Source organism: Theobroma cacao, chromosome 7 (assembly GCF_053813885.1).
Source record: "Theobroma cacao isolate CCN51 chromosome 7, ASM5381388v1, whole genome shotgun sequence".
Lineage (NCBI taxonomy): Eukaryota > Viridiplantae > Streptophyta > Magnoliopsida > Malvales > Malvaceae > Theobroma > Theobroma cacao.
In genome coordinates, this window is record NC_142645.1 from 7,138,815 (window position 1) to 7,150,838 (window position 12,024).

Consider the following 12,024-nt stretch of genomic DNA (forward strand, 5'->3'; position numbering starts at 1 on the left):
GCAGGGATCAATACATCCGGCACTAAGCATAGCTCGGTTGCGTCCATGGTACCAAACCTATCAACTCCCTCAATAGCACGAAGACGTTCTTCCAGCAGATCATACTTTTTCTGGTCTTTTTCATTTTTCCCTGTTTGTGACGAGTCCTTTCTTAGTTTTTCTTGCTCTTTTGAATCGTCTAAATCTGGGACATTTATTGGTTCAGCAGGATTTATCCTAGAATATGGCCCAAATTGCCCATGAATCAGTTGATGGCCTAGCGGGGGTGGTGCATTGTAATAGACGGGTGGGATCACTTGAGGGTGGACCCTTTGAGAGGTTTGGGCATGTGGTGGAGTGAACCCTGGGGGATAGGGTGGATCTTCCCTTTGGTTTCCACTGTCTTGTGCTGGTGGGTTTTCTGACGGAGCTGGCTCTTCGATCGCTCTTTTTCCTTTACTGAGACTCATCATCAATTCCATCATCTTTGCTAACTGTTCTCTCATTTCTTCCTGAGCTCTTTCCATTCTGTCCATTCGCTCTCTTTGTTCTTCTTCCATGATCCTTGCTCGTTGACGCGTATTGTGAACACGTTGATCACTTGGCTTAGGTGGTCGAGCTATTTTGGAACCTTATTATTGATCATAAACATGAATTAGATGCGTATTTGATGCATGAGTGAACCCATTATCTTTATTTTTAAATGAAAATACTTATTGCCATGAAATGATGATTTATGCATGTATGAATGATTATGTACTAAAAGTATTCATCACATGACACCCAACAACAAAAGTCATCCATTGCATAAGATATTTGTCTTAGATTACAACTCAAAGGCCATCTAGAAATATTCGCCAATCTTATTATAATGGCTATACACCTCATCTAAATACTTGATCAACTGTTGCTCATGTTTTCCAACTGGAAAGATCTGGCTTCTTAATATGTCCGTCTTCCAAGCCATGCTTCTCGCCTTGTAAGCCACCTCCCTCATTTGCCAAACCAAGTAATCCATCTGGTTGTACTTCTCTGTATAAGCTTGTCTGTAAGATTCACCCCATTCTTGGATTCTGGTGCTCTGTTGCTTGAGGCGCTCATATTCCTGTTGGTAAGTCGTCATGACCCCTTCGAGCTCTTCATACTCCTGTCTTAGTAATTGGATTGACTCTTGTTGGAATCGCACTTGTCTTCTTAACCCATCATTGTGCGTTTGAAGTTCATTGTCTCGATTTTCTCTTACCTGTATTTCCCTTTGAAGTTCACTAGTTGTGGCAGAAAACTTATCATTCAGGCTCTCATACTTCCCTTCCATTTTTCGGACTTTCTTTCTTTGCTCACTTACTTCTCTTTTCATTTTCTCACACTCTTTTTGGAGGTCTTCATACCGTTGCTTCCAACTGGCATTTTCAGCTTCGGACTTCTTTCGAGCCAACTCACTTTCGAGCAAAGCGTCTCGTGGTTCCGGATCAACTGGGCCACGTAGTGCATCTTCTTTCGGATATACCACATCCTTAACTCGTTGGTCATGCCATATCTGATATCCGGTAGTCACTTCATCGGTGTACCTCCCTTGATCAACTCGGCTAGTTTTCTTCCAAGCTTGCGCAATTTCCTCGATCCTTTTCAGAAAACCCGGCTCTCCATAAGCAAACTCTAAAGTATTAAGTCGGTGTGTCATCGGTACAAACTGTTCTGACCCAAATTGTCTTCTCACCATAATTGGGGCGTAACTGATGGCTCCCCATGGCCCCATTAACGATACCCAAGGTTCGTTTCCACATTTGTACAAGACTGGGTGATGCGGCATCCACGGAGCTCTCCATGTCACTTCCACACTCATGAGTTCCCGAAATCTAGAGATCCATTGCTCCTTAGTCCTGTTTTCTGGCCATTCACTCTCACAAAATTCTCTGATAGGGGCGGTTTGCGGATGAAATGGCTTTCTGAACTTATCGACCTTGCATTCAAAGTGACTCACTATCCAGATGGAAAGAAGCTGTGCGCATCCCACAAATCGTCCCTCACCTTTTCTTCGACAGTAATTCAGTGATCTGAGAGTTTCCGCTAGAATAGAAGGCGAAGGATTGGCCTTGTTGACGACTTGCTCGAAGAAGTCTATAATTCCGACTTCTATATGTCCCAAAACTTTGGGGAAGATCACTAGCCCATAAATTGCCAAGGCCATCACAAGCTGTCCTTGCTCGGTGTCCCGTTGCTTCATGATATAACTACGTAGAAAACTCCACGGGATACATTCATTGTCCCCTTTTTTCCTTAGGTTCTGATCAACTTCCGCCGAAGTAATACCCATCATCTTGGCTAACTTTCGCCTGTGTCCGGTCTTCTGCCCTCTCCAATATATCTTGTCCGGATTATCGAGATCGATTTGCAGGAGAGCCGAGTATTCTTCGATCGTGGGGACCATATCCACCTTATTGAACACGAAGCATCTATACGACGGATCCCAAAATTGCACAATGGCCTTCAACAACTGTTCATCTACCTGGACCTTAAGGAGTCGAGCGATGTGACCATATTTCCTATCGAAATTTGCTCGAGTGGTAGCCCCCCACTTATCCCATATGTTGAGCAAATCGGTGAAGTCGTTCTGTTTGAGATCAAGGTGGACCCTATCAGGTAGTGATGAGAAGTGATCCTTTGACAAGCAATCTCCTTCACTTTGTTGGGTACTCGCCATATGCTGAGTCACTTGATAAATTCCATCGTAACTGGAGGATGGCCATGACGACTCCATGTATGCAATTGGATCTACTCTGTTAATGGTTGTCAGGTGACAAATACTTTTCCTATTATGATGCAAATATGCATATGACAAAAAATTCAAGTTAGCACTACAAACAAAAATTCCAAAAGATGAATGAAAGTAATTAGTAACCTGATACCTTTATTATTCGCGGAGAAGAATTTAGAACAAGGGGATTATGAAAATTCCTTCATGTGTACCTAGTCAAAAGGTATATTCTCACGGGTGAAGCTCTACCCAAGCAAAGGCGACTCTCGGTATTCTATATGCTGAGTTTGGGTTAAAAATGGAGCTAAAGGTTCTCAAATCGCTCTTCACTGTCGTCCACACGGACTAGTAAGGCACCCCGGTCCTCACCCATTACAGGCTTCAAACGGACTAGGTTCGATTTGAGTGGGAGTCTTCACTAGCCCATGCGGAGGTTATCACCTCACGAGAGCGTAGCTACTTAACTCCCTCCTAATTAAGGATAAAGCCCGGGTGGAAGGCTTATGTATGAATGCAAGATGTGTAGTGTGTGAGAAGGAATATACCGACCTTGGACCAATAATTTCACATTCCCCTTATCCTAAATTTCCCGCAATTATTAAAATAGTGAAGTAATAATAACAAACAAATAAATAAATGCACTAGACAAAAATATGCAAAATTAATGCTAGGAAAAACAACAAATTATTTAAGGCTTAAGATAACTTATGATTAATTAATGGCTTGACTCTCGAGTTCCCCAGTGGAGTCGCCATCTGTAATGACGTGCGGGTCCGGGAACCCGTCCGTCAGACGCGGGGCGAAAATTAAAATCGCAAGGTGTGGGAGTCGCCACCAATCTTTTTTATCTAGGTGTGATTGGTCACCTATTAACCCGGTTCTTAATCGACGAAGTCCTAAATTAATTTTAGGTCCGTCGAAAGAACGAGAACTGGTCCACGTTTTTTAAAGATGGGTTCGGGAGTGCGGTTACGCACGGAGAAGGGTTAGCACCTCCGTGACGCCCGTTCTACGAACGGTACCATTTAATCTTAAGTTATCTTAATATTGCCTTTTCTTAGTTTAATCCCTCTTTTATTAATTAAATTTTTATTGAATTGTCAGACTGAGTTTTTCACTTGGTCTTACGTATGCATATGATGCAAGCGTATAATGATGTCGTGACTTGTTTATTTTAAATGATGGAGTCGGTAATCTTTTATTGGAAAATTATTCGAAGACTATCCCAACGCTTTGGTGAAGTCTCGAAATTCTCCTCACCTAGAGATATCCCCGGAAGAACTCGTCTCTACGAGCTCCTCGGGGAAATCCCATCATCGGGATTCCCACGCCATTTGCAAAATATGAATGGCATGCAATGACAGTATAAAATGATGGTATCTATATGCACGCGTTTATTGATTGTTTAAAAATTTTGGTTATTTATTTATTATTTTTTATTTATTATTATTTATTTATTATTTTTGTATATACTTTTTTGGTTATTTAAATCCATGTTTGTTGTTGGTCAATTTTTACTTGTTTACAAAGCTTATCTAAATAATTAATTAATTAATTTTTAAATGATTAATTTAACTTTGTTTAGTAATATTTATTTGAATTAACAAAATCTTTCTACATATATTATTTTCTAATAATGACTATTTGACTTAATGGGTTTTGAAATTTAGAGTTCAGATTTATCCCGACGCTTCGGTGAAAATCCGTCTCGAATTTCGTACCCGAAAAACATCCGCCCGAAAGAGGCAACTCTTTGCCCCTTTTTGGTGGTAATACTCAAATATTTATTATATTATTTATTACATTTATTTATTTATTTTTCATTTTATTATCATCATTATTTTTTATTTTATTTTATATATTTTTATTTTTTTATTTTTCCATTTTTTTATCTAAAATATAATATAATATATATATGTATATTGAATTATTATTATTATTATTTATTTTATTTTATTTTTATTTTTTAATATTAAATATAAATATTTGTTCCTAAAAATGATAAATGCATTTAAATTAAAATGGGCTAGACCCAAGTAAAAAAAGAAGTTATACCTTGTTGGGCTGCAATCGGCCCGACCCGACGGCCCGTGGGAGCCCAAATCCAGCACCCGGCCTGTTTCTGGAAGCCCGCAAGGAGAAGTCCAAAACGCACCGTTTTGATGCCTGCGAAGCCGCTCAAAACGACGCCGTTTCGCCTGGTCCTTCCAGCTTCTGCTTGCTCTCCGAAACGACGCCGTTTTGCCCCCCTAAACCTAGGTATTTAACCCCCTTTTCTCTCTTTCTCTCCTCACTTTCAACCCTCACTTTCTCTCTCTAGCGGCGGCACCCTCCCTTCTCTCTCTAAAAATTTTTCTTCTCTCTTCCGGCGCCGGCGTCCTCCCCTCTCCTCTCGGATTTCTCTCTCCTAGCCGGCGAATCACTTCGCCTTCCGTTGCCGGCGTCACGCTCTTCTCTCTGCCGGCGGTTCCTTCTTTTTCTCTCTCTCGCTTTCTCTTCTCAGATCTCACCCCTCTTTCTTTTTTGTTGTTGTTTTCTTTTCTTTTTCTCCTTGTGGCTAACCGTTGTTTCTCTCTCTTTTGCAGGGTTTTTAAAGAGCCGGGTTGTCCAATTTTTTGGACAACCCGGCGAGGGGGGTTCTGCCACCCCCTGGAGTTGGTGGTCAGAGCCCCCCACTTCACGCGTAGTGGGTGGGGGATGGGAAGGCGACGGGATGGCTGGGCGTACGCCCAGCCATCCCAATTTTTTTTTTTTTTTTTTTTTATTTATTTTATTTATTTTATTTATTATTATTTTTATTATATTTTTTTTTATTTATGTGTCTACAAAAAAAAATTAGAATCATTAAAATAAAAAAAATATGTATAAAAAAATAGGTAAATAACAAAACAACAATAATGAAATATAAATATAAACGAATGAAACGAATGGTAGGCTAAAAGATTAAATTAAGAAATTAAAAATTATTAGATTAAGCATTAAAATAATAAAATAGGTATGAGAATCAATATTAGAAAGTTAACCCTTTTAAAAAATATATACATATATATAATTAATAAAAACAATTGGCCGATGATGGGATAATCGATCGAGATGCGAGAAGTCGCAATCCCGAGTTTATGTTCCCTAGGCTCGGGATCCGAATCAAGGCTCCACCAGTATGATGGGAGGACCTCGATTTCAAGATTCCGAAATCCTTAGTAAATAAAGAGTTTGATTATACAAAAAAAATTACTTGATAAAATTACTTGATAAAAATAAATAATAAGTAATAAATAATAATAAAGTAATAACAATTCAAATATGATAAATAATTAATTTACGAAAATATAGTATACATGACATTAAATAAATAAATAAATAAATAAATAATAAAAATAACTAATCTAAAATTAAGTATTGAGTATTAAGTGGCATAAACTATAAAAAATGTGAAGATAAAGATAAAAAAAATAAAATAATAATAGTATACATATGAAGTAAGATCTTAGGCATTAGGTTTGAATAAAAGATTGCTTATGAAAATATGTAAATAATAAAAATATAAAAAAATATATATAAAAATAAAAAATAGTATAATAAAAATATATAATTTTTGCTTACTAAAATAATATAGAATTATAAGCAATTTGTCTAAGTATAAATGAAAAACATAAGAACTTAGAACAAAAAATGTAAAAATAAAGATAAAAAAATAGTAATAATAAGAAATAAGAATAGGAAATATGATAATAAAATATATAATAAAATAAAAAATAATTAATAATAACAAAAAGTATAGATAATTGCATTAGCATAGCATATATGTATTGCATCATACATATCATTGCATATAAATATTTCTGTTTTCGAGTTTAAGCCCCGATGATGGGATCTTTCGGGGATCCTGCGAAGGCGGGTATTTCTCGAAAAGTTCCTTAGGTGAATAGATGTTCTTGGGTCCCACCAGTATGATGGGAGGGCTCGAGAACCATCTTTAATAAAAGGCTTTTGCCCGGATTAGGTTCATTATGCACAAAATATTATTTTAAAAAGAAAATGTACGATGACCCCGAGGATGGGAATTATTCGTCGAATTTGCGAAGGCAAGTTTCTCGGATAATTCTCTAGGTGAGAGAATATCCCAAGTCCCACCAGTATGATGGGCGGATTCGGAAAATATCCTCGATAAAAGGTTATTTGTCCGGCATTTTTATCTCACACCATGCATTTCATCTCGCCACCCATTTGCATTCCATTTTAGGTTAAATAGGAGATAAAGTAAAAAATAATAATTAAGGAAATCTAGTGAAATTAAAATTAAAGCCCAATAGGATAATCTAAAAATGGTACCGTTCATGGAACGGGCGTCCGAGGGGTGTTAATCCTTCCCCGGGCGTAACCGTACTCCCGAACCTAGATCCAGAAAATTGTAGACCGGTTTAAAGTTCTTTTCGGTGGGCTTAAAATTAATTTAAGTTTTCATCGATTAGAATCGAGTCAATAGGTGGCCAATCGCACCTAGTAAAAAAAAAGATTGGTGGCGACTCCTAGTTTAATTTTTTAGTGAGTTTTCACAGTTCATCGTATAGCGGTCGGGTTCCCGGACCCGCACGTTACGACAGCTGGCGACTCCGCTGGGGACTAGAGAGTCGAGCCATAAAAAATAATAATAATAGGTTATCCAAGGCTTTAAATAATTCACTGTTTTCTTAACATTAATGATTTGTACTGCATACTTTGTTTGGTACATTAGTTTATTTCGCATTTATTACTTTATTGCTTCTAATACTTGTGGGGATTTATGGTAGAGGGATGTGAGATTGTTACTTTGAACTCATGGTTTCCTTCACACACACAGCACATTTTACATTCATGCATAAACCCTCCACCCGGGTTATGTCCTTTTTAGGAGGGAGTTTAGTAGCTACGCTCTCGTGAGGTGATAACCTCCGCACGGGCTAGTGAAGACTCCCACTCAAATCGAACCTAGTCCGTTTGAAGCCTGTAATGGGTGAGGACCGGGGTGCCTTACTAGTCCGTGTGGACGACAGTGAGGAACGATTTGGGAACCTTAGCTCTGTTTATAAACCCCGCTCAGCATATAGAGTACCGAGAGCAGCTTAACCTTAGAAAGAGCCATACCCGTGAGAATATACCTTATAAATAGGTACACATGAAGGAATTTCTTCTACTCCCTCTATTTTAAATTATGCCCCGAGATAATAAAGTATCGTGGAGTAGACAATAAAACCCATGATATTGCTTGGTATTCTCTCATTATTTTTAACATTCCATTATTTCTTTTTACCATACTAACTTAAGTTTATTTTGCTTGTCATGCGCATGTTACATGTTCATTCGCATACATCGTAATTGCATATAGGAGAAATATTGGCTACACAACATTCAACCTAAGAGATCCCAGTTATATCCATGGCATCGTCATCAGCAGGCCCGCTCAACATATACAGAAATGACTATGAGATAGAGTTACAGATGAGGCAGATTCAACAGGAAAAAGGAGACTGTTTGACCCAAGGACATATCTCAATTTTACCCGAGAGAGTTCACTTGGATCTTCAGCAGAATGACTTTACAGAGATGGTAGGAATTTGGGAACAATGGAGACGTGCTCACCGAGACAATTTTCAGAACAAGTATGGACACATTGCATGGCTCCTATATGTACCAGTCGATGACCAGATGCTCCGAGCCATTATCCAGTTTTGGGATCCCTCATATCGTTGCTTTGTCTTTAACAAGGTGGACATGACCCCTACCATAGAAGAATACTCCTCTCTGCTCCGGATAGACCATATGCAGCCTGACAAGATCTATTGGAGGGCCCAGAAGACGGGACACCGACGAAAGTTGGCCAAGTTATTAGGAATGACTACGGTGGAAGTGGATCAGCATTTGAAGAAGAAAGGAGACACAGAATGCCTTCCGTGGAGTTTCTTGAACGGATATATTAAAAAACACATGGAGGATGAACAAGGTCTCTTGGCTTTTGCGATGGCGATTTACGGCTTAGTGGTCTTCCCGAAGGTTCTAGGTCATGTGGAGGTGTCAGTCATAGACTTCTTTGATCAGGTGACAAGGAGCATCAACCCGGCCCCGTCCATCTTAGCTGAAACCTTCAGATCCTTGAATTTCTGTCGACGCAAAAGTGAGGGACGATTCATCGGATGTGCTCAACTCCTAACCATATGGATCAAAAGCCATTTCGAATGCAAAGAGAGCAAATTTCGAAAGCTTTATCTGTCTGCGAGTTGTCCTATCCTTGAGTTCTGCGAAAGTGAATGGCCCGACTACAAAAGGAAAGAAGAGTGGGTCACAAGGCTTCGGAGGTTAATGAGCATTGAAGTGACTTGGAGAGCTCCATGGATGCCACGAATGCAAGTAATGTATAAATGTGGGGATAAGCCGTGGGTACCACTGATGGGACCTTGGGGAGCCATCAGCTATGCCCCAATAATGGTGCGGAGACAGTTCGGATCTGAGCAATTCGTACCCATGACTCACCAGCTCGACCAGTTAGAGTTTACATATGGAGAGCTAGAAACGCTAAAGAGAATTGAGGAAATTGCTCAAGACTGGAAAAAAACTTGCCGAGTAGATCAGGGAAGGGTTACTGATGAAGTCACCACAGGATATCATACTTGGCATGACCAAAGGGTGAAAAATGTCATACATCCCCCGAAGAACCCATCCAAACATCTCGTAAACCCAGAACCTCAAGACGTCCTGTTGGAGAGTGAGTTAACGAGGAAAAGACTTGAAAAGGAGATGATGAATATGAAGCGTAGGCATGAGGATGAGCTAGAAGAAGTGAAGAAAGAAACTGCAAGAAAGGTACGGGTGGCTTTGAAAGAGCGGGATGAGTGGCAAAGCAAGTTTGAGGAAGTGAGCGTGGCAAATTCTTCTCTGTTAGCCCGAATACAAGAACTCCAAAGTGCCAACAACGCTTTGCAGCACGAGGTACAAAGGAAAGAACAAACCATCCAAGAGTTGAAAAATGACTGCGACATGTTGGAAACTGCCATGGAGGGCTATAAGGCACAGTATGAAGCAGTAAGGCAAGAATATTTCCAAATGAGGGAAAGAAACAATTCATGCGCACAAAGCCTTCAAAGGAAAGAAGCCGAAATGCAATGGATACTGAGGCAGATGAGAGAAGTGGCATTTAGAGCTCGAGTAATGGCAGACAAGACTGAAGAACTCAGGCGGGAGATCCTTCCCAAGGATGAATTGAGTGAGCGGTTGATCAGTCACCTCAAGATGGTTAGGGACCAATATGACAAAGTCGGTTTTTCTTTTTGATAGTTATGTATGGTTTTAGACAATGATGTAATCGGATATTTAAGTTTTATGGATGCGGATTTTCTTATGGTAAATGTTGGATGGCCAATATTCTTCCTATTCAAATACATTTCATTTGCATCATAATGCATGATTCAGATAAAAATAATAAATAATAATGCACTCAATATAAAATTCTAACTTATTCCTTGAACTAATAGAACAAAATTCCAGAAAAACAAATTCTCCACAGATACAATACAAGAGCCCGTTCTAAGATCATGGGGGACGAGCATTCAGAGAGGATGGATAAGATTGAGAAGAAGCAAGAAGAAATCATGGGTCAGTTATCAAAAATTTTGGAGTTAATATCTACAGATAAAGGAAAGAAAATGGCGGGGAGTTCTGGTACACCAGAAGCCGTTCAACAGACAGAAACCAATACAGACCCCGTGTATCCACCAGGATTTACACCTCCACCTGCAAGGAATGCTTCTATTCCCATGCCATCCATGGGTCAATATCCATTTTTTGGGATGCCAATAGGACCACCACCGACTTATGCTCAACAAAGGCCAATTGGAGGGGCAAGTCCTTCAGATCCCATCTCTGTGCCTGATTTGGATGATCCAAAGGAACAAGAGAAGCTCAAATGTGGATCCGTTGAATCGAAAGATAATCCCGATACTCATAAAAAATTTGACCTTTTTGAGGAAAGACTGCGCATGGTAGAAGGAATGTGAATGTATTGTTCTATGGATGCAATTGAGCTTTGTCTGGTTCCAGATGTGGTTATACCCCCAAAGTTCAAAGTTCCAGACTTTGAGAAGTATGATGGAACCAAGTGCCCGGTCACACATATCACCATGTATTGTAGAAGGATGGCCGCATATGCTCATGATGACAAACTCTTGATACATTGCTTCCAAGATAGCCTTACTGGTGCTGCAGCAAAATGGTACGTCCAACTGGACCGCAATCGAATCCACACGTGGAAAGACCTTGCTCGGGCGTTTGTAGCTCAGTATAAGCACGTTACAGATATGGCTCCGGATCGCCTTTCTTTACAAAACATGGAGAAGAAAACCACTGAAAGCTTCAAAGAATACGCGCAAAGATGGAGGAATGTGGCCTCTCAAGTTCAGCCACCATTGACTGAGAAAGAAACCACTGTAATGTTTGTTAACACCTTGCGAGCCCCTTACTATGAACGATTGGTTGGTAGTGCCACAAAGAACTTTGCTGATATGGTGATTTCGGGAGAAATGATAGAAACTGCCATTAAGCAAGGGAAGATAGAAGGAGGTGATATGGCAAACACAAGGAAAGGGGGAACTTTCAAAAGGAAAGAAGGAGAAGCCCAAGCCGTTACTTCAGGACAACACCAAGGAGGAACATACAACCCTTACCAGCCATACCTACCATACCCCTATTACCCAGCTGTGCACAACACTTCACAAAGCCCATACCCATACCCGCCTATGCCAAATGCCTTCCCTAACCCGTACCCATATAATCCCATCCAACGGACACCTTACCCGCCTGCTTCCACACCTGTTACAGCTTCAACCACACAACAAATAACACCTTCAAACAACCATACTACCGGTGAATCAAGAGGATGGCGAAACAAGCAAGAGAAAGTGCAGTTTGACCCTATCCCAATCCCTTATGCTGAACTCTTCACTCAGTTGGTTGCAAACCATCTAGTAGCTCCCTTATACATAGAGCCATTAAAACCTCCGTTCCCAAGATGGTATGACACGTCCGCCCATTGTGATTATCATTACGGAATCGAAGGTCACTCGATTGAGAATTGCACGGCATTTAAGCATAAGGTGCAAGGGTTGATCAAGGCAGGAATCCTGAACTTTGAAAAAAAGCCAGAACAGAATGTTAACAACAACCCACTGCCAAATCATGCTGGGGCAGGGGTAAATGCAATCGAAAGGGAGGTATATGTTAAAAGGAACATTCGGGAAGTGGAAACCTCCATGGAGAAAGTA

General features: G+C 40.0%; 1 protein-coding gene across 1 annotated transcript in view; it reads right to left on the reverse strand.

Annotated features, from left to right (window-relative positions):
• The window catches only part of LOC148761577 (uncharacterized), an 88,289-nt gene that overhangs the window by 18,096 nt on the left and 58,169 nt on the right, over positions 1-12,024 (reverse strand). Inside the window, exon 2 of the mRNA XM_088808645.1 lies at positions 1,223-2,789. Coding sequence (XP_088664771.1) covers positions 1,223-2,737 — 1,515 coding nt within the window. The 5' untranslated portion in view covers positions 2,738-2,789. The remainder of the gene's footprint in view (positions 1-1,222; positions 2,790-12,024) is intronic.